General features: G+C 46.0%; 8 protein-coding genes across 8 annotated transcripts; 3 read left to right on the top strand and 5 right to left on the bottom strand.

The window, feature by feature from the left end:
• Positions 1-964: 964 nt before the first annotated feature.
• On the top strand, positions 965-2,227 carry JR316_0004809 (Protein RTA1; the record flags this gene model as incomplete). The annotated part of the gene is made up of 7 exons (XM_047890573.1): positions 965-1,127; positions 1,207-1,296; positions 1,361-1,443; positions 1,504-1,644; positions 1,700-1,762; positions 1,815-2,000; positions 2,051-2,227. 7 exons carry the CDS (start codon positions 965-967, stop codon positions 2,225-2,227), a joined length of 903 nt encoding a protein of 300 aa, XP_047750334.1.
• Positions 2,228-2,906: 679 nt separating this feature from the next.
• JR316_0004808 (uncharacterized protein) lies at positions 2,907-4,545 on the top strand (the record flags this gene model as incomplete). Its single annotated transcript, XM_047890572.1, has 2 exons — positions 2,907-3,961; positions 4,026-4,545. 2 exons carry the CDS (start codon positions 2,907-2,909, stop codon positions 4,543-4,545), a joined length of 1,575 nt encoding a protein of 524 aa, XP_047750333.1.
• A 380-nt stretch (positions 4,546-4,925) lies between these two features.
• On the bottom strand, positions 4,926-9,943 carry JR316_0004807 (Virulence protein SSD1; the record flags this gene model as incomplete). Its single annotated transcript, XM_047890571.1, has 13 exons — positions 4,926-5,006; positions 5,071-5,436; positions 5,495-5,693; positions 5,747-5,807; positions 5,857-6,151; positions 6,210-6,311; positions 6,363-6,636; positions 6,691-7,065; positions 7,128-7,285; positions 7,339-7,669; positions 7,730-8,375; positions 8,438-8,867; positions 8,918-9,943. The coding sequence occupies 13 exons, from the start codon at positions 9,941-9,943 to the stop codon at positions 4,926-4,928; spliced, it is 4,344 nt and encodes a 1,447-aa protein (XP_047750332.1).
• Positions 9,944-10,435: 492 nt separating this feature from the next.
• On the bottom strand, positions 10,436-12,252 carry JR316_0004806 (NAD-dependent isocitrate dehydrogenase; the record flags this gene model as incomplete). The annotated part of the gene is made up of 14 exons (XM_047890570.1): positions 10,436-10,531; positions 10,581-10,632; positions 10,687-10,741; positions 10,793-10,841; positions 10,896-11,027; positions 11,086-11,188; positions 11,236-11,369; positions 11,432-11,601; positions 11,655-11,672; positions 11,729-11,840; positions 11,892-11,944; positions 11,996-12,029; positions 12,081-12,143; positions 12,196-12,252. 14 exons carry the CDS (start codon positions 12,250-12,252, stop codon positions 10,436-10,438), a joined length of 1,128 nt encoding a protein of 375 aa, XP_047750331.1.
• Positions 12,253-12,603: 351 nt separating this feature from the next.
• Positions 12,604-13,474, bottom strand: JR316_0004805 (Charged multivesicular body protein 3; the record flags this gene model as incomplete). Its single annotated transcript, XM_047890569.1, has 5 exons — positions 12,604-12,681; positions 12,739-12,891; positions 12,949-13,070; positions 13,134-13,311; positions 13,364-13,474. The coding sequence occupies 5 exons, from the start codon at positions 13,472-13,474 to the stop codon at positions 12,604-12,606; spliced, it is 642 nt and encodes a 213-aa protein (XP_047750330.1).
• A 412-nt stretch (positions 13,475-13,886) lies between these two features.
• On the bottom strand, positions 13,887-16,783 carry JR316_0004804 (putative transcriptional regulatory protein C1F7.11c; the record flags this gene model as incomplete). Its single annotated transcript, XM_047890568.1, has 8 exons — positions 13,887-15,150; positions 15,204-15,244; positions 15,304-15,414; positions 15,463-15,533; positions 15,579-15,796; positions 15,847-16,109; positions 16,160-16,477; positions 16,709-16,783. The coding sequence occupies 8 exons, from the start codon at positions 16,781-16,783 to the stop codon at positions 13,887-13,889; spliced, it is 2,361 nt and encodes a 786-aa protein (XP_047750329.1).
• A 496-nt stretch (positions 16,784-17,279) lies between these two features.
• On the top strand, positions 17,280-19,527 carry JR316_0004803 (Mediator of RNA polymerase II transcription subunit 17; the record flags this gene model as incomplete). The annotated part of the gene is made up of 7 exons (XM_047890567.1): positions 17,280-17,419; positions 17,474-17,707; positions 17,754-18,181; positions 18,234-18,577; positions 18,642-19,030; positions 19,078-19,308; positions 19,362-19,527. 7 exons carry the CDS (start codon positions 17,280-17,282, stop codon positions 19,525-19,527), a joined length of 1,932 nt encoding a protein of 643 aa, XP_047750328.1.
• Positions 19,528-19,632: 105 nt separating this feature from the next.
• On the bottom strand, positions 19,633-20,757 carry JR316_0004802 (60S ribosomal protein L5-B; the record flags this gene model as incomplete). Its single annotated transcript, XM_047890566.1, has 5 exons — positions 19,633-19,897; positions 19,948-20,314; positions 20,363-20,523; positions 20,578-20,620; positions 20,670-20,757. 5 exons carry the CDS (start codon positions 20,755-20,757, stop codon positions 19,633-19,635), a joined length of 924 nt encoding a protein of 307 aa, XP_047750327.1.
• Between the last annotated feature and the right edge of the window lie 324 nt (positions 20,758-21,081).

Here is a 21,081-nt window from a genome sequence, read left to right as displayed (position 1 = left end):
ATCATAATAGGGGACTTTTGGCATCCTTCTTTGCAAGTTCTTATTACGACGCGTCCACGACTTCCTGACTACATATTCTTGTCTATCTCTCTGGTATGCACAAATAATAACTGGGTCATATGTTCTCCTCATCTGCACTAGTGCTGTACTAGCCTCTCTGCTGAGAATAGCATCCGAAAATGGAGGTTGAAGTTTTGGTTGGGGATGCAATGCGTCCCAACTTGCAAAACCGCGCAACTTTGCTCAAGCTGGCATCGAGAGCATCAAGTTTGCTACTCTAACACCTCCTTTATGCTAGTAATGCCAATTGCTGATTATCATGCGAGTATCCTCACTTTGACGTCCCACAGCTTCTGATCACCTTCTTCAAGTTCTAGTCTAGTTATAGAGTATGAATGGCAGGAATCTACGCAATTTTAACCATACCCGCCATCACATTTCCATGGATAAACGCAGCTCTTCTAATAAGCTTTGCTCCTTGGTCGAAACGAAGAGTTATACAGCTTTCGGCTCCGAGATCGTGAAATGATTGTTGTGCGCTCTTCCTGAAGATTCCAGCGGCCCTTCTAGTGGATATTGCCTAGTTGATTGTCACCTTTTAATGGGATCCGATACTTCTTCGACGTCGTTCAATGTTTTTGCAACTTCCTTGGATCTCTTCGAGATGACGACATTAGAGGTGCATTCGTGATTGCACAGGCCCGGGGCCCGGAACTGGGTTTGGCTAAAGAATATGACAATTTTACCCGCGTTGTTGCCGAGATCTCCGTGGATGCGCCATATGTACGACCAAACGGGCAAGGAAAGATATAAATGATGAACTGCAGATACCTCCAAAAGGTGCCAAAATCCATTCGCCTGCCTGACAGTATCTAAAAATACTTTGTCATAAGAAAGTGTCCTAGTCAATGCTTTGAGTTGGCAATTGGTGTTCCCCATCTTCTGGATACGGTGTAGTACCACCATGAGCCCCCTCCGCTCATTGCTTCTTTCTGCCCTCCTATCCAGCGTCAATGGCGCCATCAAGCACAACGTACCTCGACCGGATCCATTCGCTGACCCTAGGCATGATCCTTACAACCCTCTAAAATACATTGCATCAAACACCTTGACTGGTATTGCTGTAGGTATGTGTTCCAAGCTATTTTACATCATCGCATCTAATAAATTAATATTATTCTCCTTAACTTCATTACGCGCTGTCAGCCCTTGTTCTTACTGTCGGTTTCCTTCAAACATGGCTCATCATTAAACACGGCGCTCGGTGGATGATGTCGATGACGATAGGAATCTATTGTAGGTGCATTGCACGTCCATACGCTCTCGGTGTCTCAATGCTTGATTCTAGTCTTTGCTCTAGGCCTTTCTTTCCGATTCGGCCTCCATGTACATCCACAGTCAAAAGGGATATACATTATGGAGTACCTCTTTGTCGTTCTTTCCGTAGGTTTGATTTTTTGTTGTTTGAATCGTCTCTGTCATAATAATATTTATTTACGCAAGCCATGCGCATTTATTGCCGCTGATTATGTGCTACTTGGACGACTAGCAAAACATTTGAATGCAGATAAGCACCTACTTGTTCCCAGTCGCCGAATAACAATCGCATACGTTGGGTCCGATATCACAACCTTTCTAATACAAGTGTGTTCATTTTGTTGCTTGTGGTTCTTGTATAAATAATATTGTTCCGGGCTAGGCTATTGGTGGAGCTATGTCCGCCTCAGCAAATGACCCCGACAGGGCGTTAGCGGGATCTCGGGTAAGTGCACCTTATACTCGCTTTCCCCATTTTCTTACACCATTTTTGAAAGGTTTTTCTTGCGGGGCTCGCGGCACAGCTATTGTCTTTCCTCTCTTTCTCAGGCATATATCTTATCTTTTTATGGCGTGTTCACAAATATGACCCGGATATCTGGTCGATGGATACATCGAAGAAGTGGTACAACTCATGGAATGCACTGGCAGGTGCATTATCGATAAGCTGTCTTGGAATTTTGGTAAGTCAAGGTTTCTAGGTCCTCAAGAAAGTGTAACCAACGGCGAACAGGTTCGATCTGGTTTCAGGGTCGTGGAATTAAGCGAAGGATTTCAGGGACCATTGACTACGTCACAGTCGCTCTTCTATGGATTGGACACCTTGCCTCTCTTTGTGGCTATTGCCGTCTATGTCCCGTTCTGGCCAGGAAGGTTTATACCTGGGGACGCGAACGCCAACAAGGAATAGAATCCACGGAGTGAATAGATTAGAGGAGGGATATATGGTACAATAGTGATCAATAAAGACCACGCGATTCTACAAGTTGCTTAAAAAGTCTGCAAGGCCTGCAGGCTTGGGTGCTTCCTTGTGGCCCCGTTCCCTGTTTCTTTGAAGCATTTGCTGCAGACCAGTCTTCTTTTTGGATGCCTTGGGAGGCGGTAAAGACGATGGTGCAGAAGGTGCAGATGGTTCTACGAGGAGCAGAGGGCGTGTAGTCTTTCTACAGGGGGGATATCGAGAAGCATTGGCGGTGTCGACAGGACATAGGGTGGTGTGTGCGCAGACACGACAGTTGGTTGAGTGAGCACGAGAACGCGAACGGTGGTTGAAACGCAGAAGACGGGGAGGAGAAGTTGCGAGAAGGGAGCCGCATGTGAGGCAGGAGAGGTTGTGTGGATGGGAACGCGTGCGGGAGGCGTGCAGGGCAGCCAGCCCGGGAGAGACCGGGAGCAGCACAAAGGGGAGTGCCTGCGAGAATTTGGTGGTGGCATCCATGTCCATCCATCCTCCTCCTTAGATCTCTGTTTTTTTGTTCTCCCCGGGTTTACAGTCACGTGCTGCCTTTGTATTCCCCAAAATAGCCCCTGTTATTGTTCCAACCTGCTTTAAGAGTCCATCATGGCTGCTCATTGTTGTATCATGTACAATGTCGTCTACCTCCACCCTGTCCATTGCGATTCCCCAGCCTCAGCCTCAGCCTCGCGCTTCCCGCGTTTCCTCTCCTTCAAGTTCATCTTCAGGCTCAGAGTGTCCCCACTCGTCAATCCAGCCCTCCCATAACCCACGTCGTCCTTCGATATCCAATACGATGCACTGGCTGTCTCGTACCGCTGTTCAGCAGCAACCATACTCTCCTTCAAAGCCCACCAGGGTTTCTGAGCCAAAGCGTTCTCGTACTATCGATTACATTTCGACTCCCCGCAACGGCACCCTAGGCGCAGGCGCAACTGTCGTCAGAACTCCCGACGATGCTTTGCGAGAGACTGGGATCAGGCTCTCTCCAGGGTTACGCGAACGCGAAACAGCCTCTCTTTCCCGTCTTTCTCTGGACCAGAAAGATTCCCAGCGAAAAAGGCCCTCCATCCCATTGGCCTCGACCAGTCGGCGTTCAGAGGTTCTGTCTGCGGTCACCGAGCCCATATCTCCCCCTACGAGTCCACCTTTGCCCCCCATTCCTCTTTCTACCGCCGATGAAGAAGTTAAACCTGTCCAAATCGACAGTCCTGCACCCAAGTCTCCTCCCCGACCAATCAGAGCACCCCCTGCACCTCCATCGACCCAGACCCAGTCTCGCAGATCTTCCATGAAGGGGCGTGGTTCAGGTTCATCTTCGGGATCAGATGAAGCTCCAACAGTTCCCCCATTGCCACTTCATGTGGTTGCCTCAACCCAACCCCCACCATTTCAAGTCATATTGGTGTCTGAACCCCCTCTCACGACTTTCGATCCCTCCAAAATTATAGTCACGTTGGAGACATGCACTGCAACTTACAAGACCTCTCTTTCCACGATATACTCACGACCTTCCAATCTCTCAGCCTATTTCTCTAATTTACTATCTCATTCTGATCGACACTCTACCGCTTCCGTATATTCAACCGACAGTGACGACTTGGCTATGTACAATCGCCATCTTACATCCCAGGGTTTACTACCCCCTTCAATGAACATTCATATTTTCATCGACCGGCCCAGTTCACCGTACGTATATGCTTTGTCGCTTCACGCCTTCCAAACGGTCTTGCTCACTTATCCCTTTCCCTAGATATTCACATATCCTATCTTACCTTCGGACGCCATTGATAGAAGGACAAGCAGAAGTCCTGCCTCGCGCATTGCAGCTCCATTCCTCTTTATCTACTCAAGCACGATTGGAAAGCCTAATTGAGGTTCGGGACGAAGCTGCCTTCCTAAATCTTGATGGTCTTCACAAACTATGCTCCGACGAAATACGTCTCCGTTATGGACCACGGTTACACACCAGGGGCAACAGCTCTGGATCCAACCACTCTATTCACAGTTTGCATGCTTCGATATATAGCCTGCACACCCTGTTGGAACGTATAGAACCAGATTTGGCCGTAATGTCACCATCGGAAGTAACCCCGCCAGCCACAGCAAGCAGCAAAAAGTCTACAAGCCCCGAGGAGGCATTCCCAACAAAGTCCCCACCAACACCACAATCATGGGATGGCCCTCGTCTCGAACAAAGAACTCAAAGTAGGTTGAGCCAACACAGTCAAGGTAGACAAAGCCAATCATCACCACCAGCTGGCTGGATTTGATTGAATCAGTATATAACATACTATTTTATGATCCTCTAATGCACTCTTCGTTCTCACTTCGTAATATTTGACCCAATAAAAACACACCTTTTGGAATGTACTTATGAACTCAAGCCATTCTGGTGCCGTTTGGAAAAGGTATGTACATTTGTAAATGAAAAAAAGATGCCTAGGGCCTTGGATCGAGCAAGAGAACAGTTGTCACGGAAAACAAAAGTCTCTCGGCCTGAATTACAGGATTATTAAAAAGCACCGAACGAACAGAATCACCATACGAAAGACATGAGAAACGATTTGAGCCATACAGGGGGATGGAGGAAGGCATAAGATGCGAGGCAGGGGTTGGCATATGAAGATGATACATCTTACAAGCATAAAATTTACTTCTGCTCAGCATAAGGGTTGACACTGTAGACTTTAATGACAGGAGGGCTCTTCGTAAGGTCTGCGGTGACAATAACCTATATAATGTGTAATTTAGATCAAATTGGAAATCAAGTTAAATCAGATTGGATGGTTGCTCACAGGGACGGTCATGAGTTCACGAATTTCCTGGATTTTGTGCCCGGACGCAGTGACGCGTACACCTTCAAATTCGGGTTTGACTTTGGCCATGGAAAGTAGGCGTTGCTTGGAGGTCTCAGGCTTCTCGGGTAAGGTCTCACTACGGCCCAATACGATCTCATCGTCGTCGGCGTCATCTTCATCGAAAAGAGCGCTCTCATCGTGGACAGAACGAGAGACAACTTCCATTTTCAAAGCATGCTGTTCAGCATTTTGTTTCACCTTTCTTAAATGTTCGTCGTCGCTGTTCTCTGCAAGCCAAGATATAACATCGCGATTGGACCAATAAATTTGAAGTGTGTGAGTGTGTTCGTCATAAACATGGTTCTGAAATGAGATAGAAGCTAAGTGAAACAAATAAGGGGACGATTTATTTGTAACTTACGTCAATTGGCATTTGATCAACATGAACCCGTTTCTCAATACCAAATTCTGGGACAAGCACATCAAAAGCAGCATCGAGCACACCGACGACCTTTGCTTGACGAATTACAGGACCATATCGATTTGTGAGATCTGAAATGAGGACACAAAGGAAAAGATGCGCTGACTGCTCCTGAGCAAGGACGGCAGAATCGCGTTTACTATAATGAATGGTGAATAAATTTGAAATTCTGCGATGATAAAATTACCATACATGTTGCACTGTTGTGCGACTTTCGCCACAGCATCACGGTCCATGGTAAACTTTGTCTCGGCTGTTGGAAGTCAGTCATAATATAAAACGTATGTAGAAATACTGCTTGCCTCCGCCTTGTAAAACTGCCTCCAATTGACGGTGAACAAGAATGTCAGCATATCGCCTAATAGGGGACGTGAAATGAGTATATAGAGGGGTATTCAGTGCATAATGCCAATATTTCGCAATATCAAGCATGCCGGAGCAGAAGTATTTAGCGCGCTGTGTTGCCTTGAATGACAGAAGTTCCAAGAGTCTGCGGGCAGTCGGATTATCAATTGCGTTGAAAGACTTCATCAAGGCACCCGCAGACGATGTGTCCATGGTGTATCCCAAGCGTTCTGCACGTTGGTTGAAAGAGTTCTAGAAGTATATAGTAAGAGAGCAAGTCAAAGCAGTCAATTATCACCAATGCACGAACCAAGCGACGTTCAAGCGGAGTATCATGGCGCCGTAGCAAGGCTTGCTCGGGTAAGTGCACAGCAATTTGTTGGGCAACAGAGATATTGGTCAAAAGCATAAACTGATAGAAACTATGAGGCACAGAACTGACTGTGAGTGTATATCAACTCACCTCTTCAATCAACGTATTGGCTTCTTTGCGCTCGTATTGTCCACAATCTGTAGGAAGGCCATTTTCATCCAGGGTGAACGAAAGTTTGAGGCTTTCCAGACTTAAAGTTCCGTTTTCGAATCGACGTGCACGAAGTTTCTTGGCAAGATTCTGCAAGCCCATGATATCACGTTCGATATCAGAGGGATTATGGCCTGTATCTATTGGCACATCGCTTAGAGGTTGACCATCAATGACTTTTTGAGCATCAGAGTATGCCAATTTGGCCACAGAGCTACAATTCGAGTATGATTAGAAAGAGAAGATATAAATTAACAGCTATGCATACCGAATTATGGTTTTGCCGAACCATTTTTTGGTAATTCTTGCTTCATTATCCATTGTGAAGACAACGGAAAATGCGAGGCGATCTTGGCCGGGAAGCAAACTACACAGTTGCTCGCTTAAAGTAGGAGGAAGCATGGGCACTGCGCGCTGCACAAGATAAACACTTGTTGCTTTCTTGCGCGCATCCCGATCTAATGGCGTGTTTGGCTTCACAAAGAATGAAACGTCCGCTATGTGAACACCAACATCAAAAGTTCCATCGTCGTTTGCTTTAATCGACAGGGCGTCGTCGATGTCTTTAGCTGTTTCAGGATCAATGCTAAAGATGCGTTCACCCCGCAAATCTTTACGAGTCTCAACTTCACGCTCAGGGATACTGGGGAGTTATGTGGTTGTTAGTTAATGTTCAGAAGGATAATTAAGGGAAAATGAACTGACGTCCAAGGGATAGGCGGAAGACATTTCAAAACATTGTCTGTGAAATCCTCCGTAGGGAAGTTACAATCCTTAAGAAGCGCGCTTGTTTCAACTTCAATATCGCCAATGGGTCCAAGTTCTTCAACCAAGGTCCCAAAAGGATGCAAAGAACTGATAGGCTAAAAGTGCATTAGATAGACAAATTTCAACCGCATAACGACCTGTTACTTACATGACGTTTAATACAAGCAACGAAGAGCTTGTCAACATATGCTTCTGAGTTCTGAACAAAGTCTGGAGGTGCTTGTTCTGTTGGGATGGCAATAAGAGGTACACGCTTATCGGTGGGCTTAAACCACACAATCTTAGGACGTTCAATAGGACGACGCGGTTCATCACCTTTGTCACCCTCTCGCTCGCGTCTTTCAGCCTCTTGTTTTTCCTTAGTAGCAGCAGAAGATGGACGGAGAAGGCCCAAAGTCCCGGAGAATAATTGACCTGGCATTCTTTCAACAACGGCGACGACGTGCCCTGCAAATTGGGGTTTAATTTCATCGGTTACCCTGAGTTAGAATAACAAGTGGTTAGTAGACATTGAGTATGTTCAATGAATGGTAACCTACTCTTCATCCTCAAAAAGCATAAGGCCTTGTCCCTCAACTTCCACGTCATCTTTCTTCTTGTCATCTTTGCGACCAGTATTGGACTTTAAGTCGTATGCGGCATTTTCTTCCTTCTTCCTCTTTTTCTCTTCCTTTTCTTTCTTGGTACCCCAAACTTCATCAACGTCCAGAAGCTCTACGGCAACTATGTCTCCTTCGAGAGCTCGATTCCTATCTTTAGAACCGCAGATGTAGATGTCAGCATCCAGAACTTCAGTAGCAACGTAGGCATCTGAGCGGTTGCGTTTATTAACTCGAAGAATTCCAACAACCAGTTTTCCAGCAGCAAGAAGAGGTGGCAAGGAAGCCTGAGGCAAGTAGGGAGCGAACAAAGATTTGCGTTGAGGTTGGTTGGACTGCTGCTGGAGTTGAGATTGGAATTGCTGTTGCTGCTGTTGGAGAAGATTTATCCCACCCAATCCAATACCCATCATATTGGCAGCCATCATGTTAGGCAGCATGTTGGGGAAACTGAAGGAAGGCATTTTATGGTGATGACCCCCAGCAGCAGCTCTGAATTGCTGTAAACTTTGCAACTGTGCCTGTGCTTGGGCAAGATCAGTCGCAAATCCACCATTATTGCCCTGAATGCCTCCAACACCACCATCTATTTGAATTAGAATTAGTGTTCATGTACGTACCCTGTAATTAGTTTTTAAAAAAACTCACTAATTCGCCAGCTGGAATCGACTCGAGATGTTTGCCTCGAGTGACCTCCCATTGCAGGAACAGGAGGAGTAAAGCCTTCGTCAAAGCCTTCAAAGGCGGTAGACCCCATGTTTGGTTGACTGACGGTCTTGTTAACGACGGTTACACTATGTCGTCGGCCATGACCCCTAGGAATCCCTTGTGTTTGACCATCGAGGCCAAGATTTAAGCCACCAATGCTTCCGAATTGGCCCATGGGGTGTTGGAGAGAGCCAAATGTAGCGCCTGAACTGGGGCTCATAGGCACTGTACTCTGGACACGCCGATGGGCGCCACGATGTGGTGCAAGGCCGGGGGTTTGGAACGATAGAACTTGATTAGAGGCGAGCTGTTGTTGGTACAGAGCCTGCTGTTGTTGCTGGAGGGCCTCAATCTGATTTTGCAATGCAATCTAATTGTAAAAGGTCAGAAAATGATTAACGCCATAGACTGGATATTAACCTGCTCGGCCATGATGCCCGTAATTTCACCGCTTTCGGTCTTCCTGTGACCTTGTTCCTTTTGTCCAACCTCAGGAAGATAGTTTTGCTGCTGTTGAGGGAACTGGAAACCGATATCTTCCTCGTTGATAGGTGGGCCCATAGGCGGGCCGCGTTTGCGTGCACCGAACATGAAGCCTGGTGCTAATTGGGGGCGACCAGTAGGACCAACTGTGTCTTGCTCCTGCTGTGCCGCTAGCGCTGCAAAGCGTGGAGCCATAAAACTCTGCGACTGAGAGCGTGGCTGATGACCCCCCTGATAATAACGTTCTGGGATTTCACCTTCCTCAAAGGACCCCGAACCATCCTCAACGTCTTCCATCATAGCTCCTAAATGAGGAGAATAAGAGTTGAAATTGCCCGACAACGAAGAGTTTCCTAGGGAGGCGGCTTTACGATGCTTCTGATCCACATTTGTTCCATGATAAGCCCCTGCCCCTGGTTGGAAGGTGGGCGCATGCAAAGGTAAAGTATGGCCTTGCGAGCCAGGCATTGATGCAAGGTTGTTAGATCCTGCAGGGGGTTGAACTGGAGATGTTGTCTTAAGATCTGCAATAACTCGTTGAAGAGAAGAGAGTGCGTCACTGGATTCTTTGCCCTGAGCAGGAGCAGGTGAAGATGACTGCTTGTTTTGGCTTTGATCCTTCGGGGTGCGCGTGCCTTGAGAAGCAGGAGGATGCCCTCTACGTTGCGGAGGTCCACGTCCACCAGTTGAAGGGTTCTTCGCCCGCTGATCTTGCTTTTTGCCATTATCGGAGCCCTTTCTGGAGGCAGTGTCGGAACCCGACTCGACGGCTGCCGTGTTGGTTTGGGTCTGGGTCTTCTTGTTGCTACCTCTGGAGGAAGGTCTAGCACCAGGAGCACCACCTCGTGAATTAGACGAGTTGGAAGTCTGCCTCTTTGGTCCACGGTTATTACCCGAAGAGGCAGGCTTCTTCTCCTCCTTCTTGACGAGAGGGAGAGTTGGCGGCGTAATCTCGTCTGTCATGTCGTTCGTAACGTGCTTGTGAGCGGTCGATTTACTGTAAATATGAATTTCTTTTTCGTTTGTAAAAATCTATGCGTAGTTTCAGTACTGACATGTAGAGTAGCGAGGGGTGCTGCGGCTGTGACAACAGCGATCACAATAACGGACTGCTCACCTTGAGTTTAAGTGATGCGAATAGAGCGGCTTTGCCCTGTAGGGCGAGTGAGGGGAAAGAATGCGAAGTGGGTACTTATCAGGTGGTGGTAGTGAAAAATGAAGGACACTTGATGGTGACTTGAACCAGAGGGGTGTTGGCAGCGTAAGGTTCGGATACCTTCCCACGATTATTGCTTGTCTCTGTATGTTCTCCTAACACACAAAGTTTGTGTCGTTATTCCGTCTAAGAAGTCGAAGCATTATAGATTGTCTACGTTAACGTAACTACAGTATAATGTCTCTGGGACGTGAATCTAATGCTCATCCCCTGTATCGTGTCCATTATAAGTGACCTAGTTAAGCTCTGAGTTTCTGGATGATGGCATCAGTATACTCCTTGGTTGTTGCCTTGCCACCTAAATCGCCAGTGATACTCTTCCCCTCAGCAATGGTCTATAAATATGTCAGCATTCTTCACCAAACGCTCGTACTAACAACGCACCGTAAGAGCGGCCTTTTCTATCTTGTCCGCGTAGTCATACAACCTCATGTGTCTGTGAGTATGAAGATAAGGGAATCGTACAGGCAAGAGAATTGCAACGACATGCCTTAACATCATGATGGATGACAACAACAGCGCAGTCGGGTTAGCCAATCCTTTGCCTGTTTTTGATCAGTAAATGACACAAGATGATGCAGAAGAAAATGACATACCGGCAATATCAGGCGCTGAACCATGAACGGCCTCAAAGATAGAAGCATCCTGTTCTCCGCATTAAATATGACTGTGTTGAATTGTTTTGGTTATTAAACTCACCCGTCCAATGTTGCCCGAGGGTGTGAGACCAAGCCCTCCAATCAATCCAGCGCACATATCGGACAAGATGTCACCGTAAAGATTGGGCATAACCATGACACGATCAGAGTAGGGCTTAGGATTCGTGACAACCTAGAACAACATTTGTATGACACAGGGTTCATAGGAAGAAAAATGGGTAATAACCCACCTGGAGGCAAACGCGGTCCAGAAGATCCTCATCGTAAGCAACATCTGGGAATTCTTTCGACACTTCGCGGCATGCAGACAAGAACATGCCATCGGACATTTTCCTTAAAAACAAATCAGTATGAATTTGACCTTGCAACGTGTGCCTTACATGATGTTGGCCTTATGAACGGCAGTGACACGTAGTCGTCCGCTAGTCTGAGCGTAATTGAAAGCATAGCGAGCGACCCGCTCTGAAGCATCCCATGTGATAAGCTTGATAGATTGCACCACACCATCCACGATCTGAGCGCATAAAGATGTGTCAAGTGCATTCCTTCTTAATCTGCATAATACCATACACCGACCTCATGCTCAATACCGGAGTACTCTCCCTCAGTGTTTTCACGGATGAGAACGGTATTCACGTCGTCGTAAGGAGTCTTGAAGCCCTGGATGGATGCGCAAGGACGGACATTGGCAAACAAATTGAAAGTTCGTCGCAATGTTAAATTCAACGAAACATGGCCTTTGCCAACTGTAAAACGATGGTGTTTAGCTGCCTGTCGATGCACCATCCAAAAAACATACTGGGAGTTGCAAGAGGTCCTTTGTTAACAAAATTTTAATGATAATTCCCCTTTACGAATAGATATAACAAAAACCTTTAAGAGCGACGGTGTTCTTTTTTACGGATTGGATAGCACTATCCGGAATGACAGTTTTTCCACCCTTGAGGATAGGCGTAACGCTGACTTCTTCCCATTGAATAGGTACCTGATAATATGTGATTTATGGGAGAGCTGTTCACAGCCATGAATTACTTACCTGAGCCGCAGTATAGATATTCTTGATGGATTCACTAATTTCTGGGCCAATACCTATGGACGCGTCGGGATTGTAGAAGGTGGATATCTGACTGCAAGACTTACCATCTCCCGGAATGAGGGTTACAGTGTACTTCCCCTGAATAATAGAAGTTTAGATACTATTCAACCGTATCTCAGGTAAACTCACGTTGTTGCCCTTTTGACCAGCAAAGGCGGCAGTTGGTGGAGCTGACGCATAAGAGCGAACGAACTGCATCGATATCAGAGTAAGCACAGACTATGACATGAATAGAAATAGTTACGTTGAGGTTCTTCAAAGAACCTTGCTTGACAGCAGAGAAAGAGCGAGAACCCAGCATTTTTTGGAAAGCGGGAAGGAATCAAATTTCAGAAAGCGTTGTATCATTTTGAGGTTCCGTTCGGGGATTCTCGTTATTGTCACGTGGTCTCTGATATACAGTGTTCTGACGACTGTGTCACCAAGTGGCAATTTGAAGTTTTATTCTAAGAGTCCAGAGATTGGAATGCGTTGTGTTGTGTAAAATTATTCATGATAATGTACAGACTGCCCGAGCATGGGCAATGCGGCTCCTAAATACAAATTCGTGCAAAGAACAACCTCGACGAGAAGGGAAGGATTACTAGATAGTAATATGTACATCCAAACATTCGCGAACAGAGACTGAGGACGGTTGCGAACAGGTCAATCTTTACCCGCTCAAAATTCCATTCAATTGCTCGCGATATTTCTCCATATTCCGGTCGGTTTCTTCGTCTTCCACCTTGTCCTGTTTAAACAATATTGTATAGCAAAATTGCAAAAAGGGACGCATTTTTTGACTCACCGGTAGATCTGTGGCGACTGACCCTGCCTCACCCAATTTACCGTTCGTTAATTCGAACAAAACTTTATCGACTTCTGCGTCCGCTTCCTCCTCAATCTCTTCATCTTCATCCATGTCCAGGGTATCTTCTAACATCTCTTCCATAATACCGGCCTGATAGATAAAAGTGATTCATAAGATGACAACATATTGAAGGTAACTTGATAGCACCTTGGTCATTTCCATGCTCATTTCGCGCATGGTTTGACTAATCTGAGGTAGCTTGATGAGAGCGTTGGACAATTTCATGATTTCTGTGGACTTCTGCAGTGAGCCAGTGACTTTAATCATTGCTGTTAATTGAAGAGTGCATGAATAAGGCTTGCGAATCACAAAACTTGAGAAGAAAGTCTCACCCATTTGCTGCGATAGTTGTGTTCCTATAGACCCCAACCTCGCTTTGCTGACAGATAACCTGTCCTTCTGTTTGTTACTCCTGACCACTTCCCTTGCAAGAAGCTTAGCAGATTTAACATCGCCCTTAGCGGCTAGCTGCTTCACCGATTGTCGTGCTTTGTTGGTGGCCATATCTAACTAAATAATCAATGAGAATGAAATATTTCTTTGAACAAAACTAACAGCAGACCTGCCTCATTTCCCTGTCTAACTGGCGGCTTTCAGCACGCAGCTTCGCTTGCCATGCACGGACTCTTTCCTCGGGAGTTGGGCCATAGAGAAATCTGTTAATCGATTGCATCACAGTAGCTAGCTCCAGAATAGGTTTTTTGAAGCTAGCAGCTTGTAAGTAGACGATTGTACTGCGGTCCGCCAGTCAGACCTTAGAAGTCACGGCTCAGGAGTGACGTTGTCATTCATGACATGACTACATTAGGACATTGAGTCACTCCATGATTATTTCAAAAAAGAACAATAACATATAGTATTACAACTAAAAGATACATACAAATGTGAAGGTGGCTAGCTGTGCGTGGAATGGAATCCATAAATAGGTGCGCAACGTACATATTCGTAGCGTAAGTTGGTCGTGACCAGGTGAGGATGACAGCATAGGCAAATTGGACTTGAGTAGTAAAAAGGCGGTCTATGTCAGGTAAAGACAATGTAATGTGGTATAAAGATCCGAGATTGATGTCTCTTCTCTATCCAAATCAAGGTCCACGATGGATTTGATTGACCAGGGCCTCCCAGTAAGAGAAATCGGAGCCGTCAAGGCCAGAAAACAGGCGGGGATCTGGGTTGGTAGCAGCGTGTGTGATCCCTGCCCATCCCGATATTTCAGTACCACCCAAACCTCCCCATGAAATTCCGCCACTGGTCAAGTCTAGAGGAGCATTGCTGACAGTGTGACACCATGTGTCAAGAAGCGATTGTGCAGGGGATTCGTCATCTGCGCGAGGGCTTCCGGAAGTTGTTGGTGAATGTGTTTGGTCTGGATGTTGTAAACGATGCAATGTAGGAGACTGTGCCAAAGAAGATGTATTGGGTTGAGGAAGGGACGGTGATCGAGGAGAAGAGGCAGAAAAGGTAAAACTTTTAGTCGAAGGCGACGTCACTGGTTGCTGAAGGTTTAATAGTAGTTGTGCCTGATGATCCTGCCTATTGATTAGCGACAAGTCGTGAAGTTTACTCTTCTTGCGTGAATGAACCCCGTGGTTCTCGATCTGTGATGCTTTGCTCTTCAGAAATTCGATGGTCTTCAGTTCCCTTTTGGTTGTCTCGTCCATCTCCCGCAAGTTTTCGTGGTCTTTCATAAAACCGTCCAGAATAGCATGCATTGCATCGGAATGCGCTCCATGGGGCTCCAGCACAAAATATATTCCCGATATCATTGCTGTCTGAAATTCGCGATAGGCATTGCTAAGAGAATCTCGAGTTTCTTTGGGCACGGATTCCCGGAATGCTTGCCTAACCTTGAAATCTGTTATTGCTGATTCAAAACAAGCATTGCGTGATCTTGCATAGCGGTCTGAGTTCAGCCGTCGTAGCATATATGGCCGGTGCAAACTTATTCTTACGAAAAGAATTTCTGTGACCAAGAGAAATCGATGAACCGGAATATAGTTGTGAATATGATCAAGTGAGGTATCTGGCTGAAGGGAGTAATGAGAGGGAAGATTGTTTATAAATTTCAGCAGTTCATCGTCTAGAGCCACGACTTCCGTGTAGTGGCTTTTGTCGCGAACCTGCTGGAAATGATGAACCATCCGCCCAATAATTTCAGCCAATTGATGGCGCAAAATGACAAAGGTCATGGGCGTTGGCCGAGAAAGGGGTAAAGATTCAATTGTCTGTCCATGTTGTAAGTCACCATCAATATTCGAGGGAGGTAATGTTGATGTGTAATCGTCCTGTATTGAGTTGGGCCTTCCGAGAACCAAAGCATATGACCTATCAGCATGGTATAGGTAAGACCTAATTCACAAGTCAGTATATCACTAAATCGGTAAGCAGGTCATTTGCGTTACCAGATGCGCCTGCGGTATTCTGTTTGTGTGGGTTGCATTCCCTACATTAGGAATGAAATTAGTCCAGTGTTATTAGTGATATGAAAGATGAAATTGATACCATTGCAGAACCATCACGATGAAGGCCAAGAGCTTGAGCTGTTCGCACAGCAGCACCTAGTTGACTCCAGCATTCCGTTATGCGACGATCAAATGTCAGAAAACGAGCACTCTGTACAACATTAATTAGTCTATACCTACGCGTTAATGAAATACGTACCAAAAGGCGCGTGAGCACGATGTCAAGAGAGTCAGGTTGGATGGCAGCGGCAATGAGAAGCGACCGACGAGCTTCGCAGATAAGCATACGAACAAACAGTGGCGAAGAAGACTCACAAGACCAGTAATAACGGAGGGAAGTAACCCTTCTGGTTCGTGCGTCGCCAGCTATGCTTTCGGGGGCAAGCCTCACAGAGATAGCTAACACAACGAATAGCAAAGGGAGAAAACGCACGTCATGAGGGCTAGCCAGGCTAGTTCCACTCACACATGCGCTTATAGAAGAGTAAGCCGTGCGGAAGTCTTCAACAGAAATTGGATATCGAGTCCAGTTTCTGTGTTATTCCTGTTAACATGGGCGGATAAAATCTTGATGAAAACGTACATAGTAGAGAAGTAGAAATCAACAAGAATATCAGATGTACTAGGGATAGGGAGCTCTTGAAGAAGCTCTGCAATCTTATGGGGGGATACTCCACACTCTTGTACCAGCGACTTTAGATTATCGGCAGCAGATGGCTCAGAATCATCACCAACTACATCAAGACCTGCCTTGATGTGCGTCGTTGGTAACGGGAAGTTCGGGTTTATGGCATTGGAATGGGATGTACGGGAGGACTCTCGTTCTCCGATAGCGGCATTCTCGATCTAGGCAGAATTAAGGAATCATCAAGTGTTTCTTAGCATGGTGGACGTACTTGATCAATTACAGACGCAGGAGCTACACTGCCTGATGCGCTATTACCATACCATCTGCCGCTTTGAAAAATCCCTCCACTCGGGTCTTGCTCCTCCGAATGGGATCGAGTATCGTCTTCGCCGTTCGAAGGAGTTCTGTGCCGACCGTTGAATGAATTTTGATCCAGCACATATGATCCTGGAGTTCCAGGAGAGCAATATTGGGGTAAAGCCACTTCGATTATTTGTTCCAATCTTGAAATTCTAGCATTCAAGTCCTGGTCTGCTTTTCCGGGTGTGTAGGCCTTGCATAGATCTGGCACTTTGCGAGCAACACACTGTGGTGATGGGTTAAAAGAAGTTTGAAATGTATACAGATCAGTACTGACATGAGAGCAGGGTATTTGACGGTCGCACTAATTTCCTTAGATTTAGAAAGAACCTATAAACAAAAGGAGAGGCGCACTTTTTGTTTCCGACGATGGCATTCGCCACACGAAAAGCTATGTAAAAGCATAATGGTAAGAAAAATCCCACAAAACACATATTGCACATCGTCTGTACCTCACTCTCGTTCTCTGTTTCTTTGAGGATGTGATATTCGTTGCGTCGTCTTCGCCCTTCTTTCTTTTGCCCGAGGACATGGATTGGGAACCATCGTATTCCACAGTTTTCACCATCAACATTGACGATGGCAAACCAGATTAAAAAATTGCAAGAAACGAACCGGAAAGAGAGCAGGCTTGACGGAATAATAAGAAAAGCCCAAAAAAATTAAAGAGGTGACTCGGTCTTCAAATTCGAAGATTGGCTGATAGCCTTCACGAGCACGTGACTGGCCAAGACTCTCAATTTCAATCTCCCAAGAGAATCAGCGACAAACCACCAATCGGCGTTCATTGACAATTCTCAAATCTTAACCTTGAACTTCAATTGGTTGAAATATCTAGAGTTCTGTCTTCCCGGTTCATATAAGCATCCGTTACCGCGGCAATAGCAACAATTCTTCAAGATAAAAATACAGTGTTTATCGACCCGGGCAGTACTGCAACTGTACTTGCGTCGCACATTCCTCTCTAAACCCTTGGAAGCTTTCTTGCTGAAAGACGACGATCCTATTGCGACCTCGCATTTACTGTTATGTCGAATACTACTCATGGATCCGAACCCTCTTGGAAAAAGTTGAAACTATCTTTTGAACGCCCATATACGGACGATGCAGGAAACCGACTACCTGTGCTTTATGATTTAACTCCTGAAGGCGATCGCATCTACGAACCGTGAGTCATTGTTTTTGTTAATGTAATTTGTGGTGCATGACACAAAGGGAGCAGCCAGCAGTCTTTCTCAGAGAGACTCGAATCCAATATACGGCGAATCTTTGTTGAACGAGGGGCAAATTTCTTTCAGCAGTACGATGGACTAATTTCGGAGAGCAAGAATAATCTATTAAAGGACACTCAGACGGAGGAAGAAGAAGAAGGCCCTGAAGGTTCTAATCCCTCCTCCAAATTCATGACAATGGAGGAGCTGTATGCCATGCGAGCTGAAATCATGCCGCAGTTATTGTGCGTTTTAGCCAACACTGTTGCTACTAAAATTAATGTTTGTCAGCGTTGCTCTAGGAGAAATGTCTCATGCGAGAGATTTATTGAATGCTGTATTATCTGGGACAATAAGCGGCCAGGCTGCGACAGGCCAAGCCCTACCTGATCAAATCCCACCAGATTCCTCTCCGTCGTCACTCTCTGCAACCATCGTTTCCAAACCACCTTCCATCGTTTCAGTACAAGCATTCAACTCGCAATTGGTCATTGGTAGCAAAGATGAAGCACTACGTAAAGCCTCTGGACTTTTCAAATCTGCGTCGGAAAGCATGGAACGTTCAAGATTAATGGGTGAAAAATACTGGGTTGATGCACTGAGGATCAGGCGAGCAAATTGGGGTCTCACTCCCGCGCCTCTTCCAGCAGGTTCTGCCACTGGTAAAGGTGCCGACAAAACATCCAAAGACTTTATGATTTCCTACGGCCTCGAAAGATGTGAGTTTATAGGTCAGCTTACCATACAGCATGCATATTAATATCACTGTAGCACCTGTGGACTTTCGTCTTCGTGCCATTGCTCGTATGCCTATCGTCGGCAACTCTGCTGAGGACATTAACCTTCCCTTTCACCAGAATACACGCCTACGAATTTCGATAACAACAGTCGACGGCGCATCGACTACATCGTGTTTTTTTGTCGCACCGATGCCCACTGGTCGAGCCTCTGATCCGGAAATTGTCCTTAAAACCGCACAAATAGAAATTATAGATCAAGAAATATTTTCCTTGTTAGTGAAAGAAGCCGCCAATCTGCCCACAGCTTCTGCACGGGTCTCGGAACGTCTAATTTCCATCGACGCTGCACAAGGCCTTGATCTTACCGTGGAACTTGTTGAGTATTTTTTCGACTTTTCTACTTCGCAAAAATGACTGACATTCGCCGTAAATACACCAGGTCGACACTTCAGTCAACATGCACCCAACCCGTTCAGATTCCAAAGACGGTGGAAACATGTGTGAATTGATTTACCATGTACTTCGTGTACTTCTTTTACGCCGACACGCTGTTAAAAACTCATCGAAAGGGAAAGAAGCCAATGGCCCTGCCGCATCACATTCGCTTCTACAACCAATAATTGACATGCTGCAATACCAAGTTTTTTGTGAACGGGTTGAATTGGAACTACGCAAAGCAGTTCAAGCATTAAATATCGCAGGCATCCCTTCATCACTTTCATTTACGGCGATCGGAGAATCTGGAAAAATACTTGTATCACTTCTTTCGGAGGAAAGCAAAAACAAAAAAGAGGTCGGGGGAGAGGCAGTTATACGAATGGACAATTGGTATGCTCCTTTTTTTATATATCTTTCAGTGGTTTATATGATATCAGGCATACTCTGTGGTTCACTTTTGTCTCGCCTTCAACTTTGACCGCGCATCTACCACAAGCTACTTTAACAATATCTTCATTGCCCCAGCTATCTCAATTATTGATGGACGAAATAGAGAGATGTATCCTGAAGAAAATATGTGCGATCGGCCGGCAAATGAGCAGCGAGCGTAGTGGTATTTGGTTTGTTGATTTGAATCGTTGTATCGGAAAATGGGAGGGCTGTGTACTGTAAGCGTATCGTTGATATAATTGTGTGTCCAATACTAATGTCATATGATTAGGAATTTTCAGGTATATTATGGCGATGATTTAACTATCGGTTGTTCGGCATTTCGACTGGACGCAACAACAAGTAGCCAAGGGGATATTCGTAAGTTCAGTAGTGGTCAGATTCCTCTGTTAGCTTGGGTAGAAGAATCCATACAAGCACCGATGCGTTCTCAGTAATGACTTTTTGGAACATCGTTCATAGTCTTACATATGCATAAATGTGATTGCATAGTAGTTTTTGGTGTGTATATGAAACATGGAAAAGTGTCAAGATGCAAATACCTACTCCTCGTCCTCCTCGTCCTCGTCTGCAGCGCCACCACCAGCCTTGAACTTCTCGATCTTGGCGGCGATGTTGGCCTGGCGTTCGGCATGAGTAAGCTTCTTGGATTTGTATTTGACGGATTCGGATTTCCAGTCGGTGGTCTTCTCGGTGGGCTTGAAGGTAGGGTCCTCACGGATGGCAGCGTAGGCGTTGGTGTAGATCTCCTCAATATCTTCAGAACCAATGCCATCAGCGAGATAGGTGGAGAACTGCTTTTTAAAGCTATAATAGATATATTGAGAAACGTTCTGATTGCAATACAAACGACATACCGTTCGTCATCTTCCTCCTCGAGACTCTCCATGTACTCAGCAACATGGCCACCAAAGATGTACTTTTTGAGCACTTCAGCATCGAGCTCCTTGGATTCAGGATCATATCCAGGGAAACGTTTTTCAGAGTGGGGGATGAAAATACCGCCATCACTGGCTCCCTTCATAGCACCGAAAACACGGGCACCAGTAGATGTGCGCTTGAGACCGACATCGAGGTAACATTTGAAGGGGCGAGGAGCATCTTCTTCGTCGAGAACCTCGATGTGAGTCAGGGTTCCATCAGCCTCAACAACACCCTCATACTTGTCGGCCAGTCCGAGCTTGGTGAGGGCACGACGAGCGCACAGAAGACCGGTAGCATAGGCTGAAAAAAATAAGAGTAATTCTTCGTGGATATCAGTAACAAACACACCGGCAGTCCAGTTAGTAAGACCATGGTTAATGCCGTATCTTGGAAGCTCTCTTGAGTGAGCGGCAGTCAGGACGAAATCTCCCTGGAGTCGGGCATAGACGACCTGAACAATGATATCCTTGTTGGTGAAGCGGACTACAAGGCGGTATTTAGGCGCGTTGCTGAAGATAATATGAGGACTCGACGGCGAATTGGATGTGCTTAGAAACTCCTACTATTTGTTCTTTGCCTGTGTCACGAGACGCTTGCGGGCATAGTCTACGGATGGATGAGCAGAATATCTCAGATTGAGAAAGAATGGACGTACAGTCGGTCTTTCCCTCTCTCCTTCTGCGGTATTTGACCTGGAAGCGCGAAAAGTAAGCGCTCGACTTGAGTTTCTTGACGAACGGCATCTGGTAGAAGCGGAATCAGCAAGGTCCCCAAACGGCATCCAATCCTTCAAAGTTGCATCCATCATCCAACGAACAGAATTTCGAGTCAAATCTGACATCCATAGGCTGGCGATGACGGGGAGACCAATGCGAATAAAATTTGGGCATACCTTGAGGGAGGAGGGACTTGAAGGGGGGGACTGGCGATGATGACCACCAAATTTCAGACGAGGGCAAGCACTAACGTTCTGCGAAGTTACGTAAGCAACTGTGACAAGTCACAGTCACTTTGACGCTCGTTGGCTTTTCAGGGTTAACTTTGTCCGTCGACTTGATTGCGTTTTC

The sequence above is a fragment of the Psilocybe cubensis genome, chromosome 4 (assembly GCF_017499595.1).
Source record: "Psilocybe cubensis strain MGC-MH-2018 chromosome 4, whole genome shotgun sequence".
In the NCBI taxonomy this organism is placed as follows: Eukaryota; Fungi; Basidiomycota; class Agaricomycetes; order Agaricales; family Agrocybaceae; genus Psilocybe; species Psilocybe cubensis.
The sequence above is the reverse complement of the archived record's forward strand: the minus strand, read 5'-3'. Positions and strand labels throughout refer to the sequence as shown.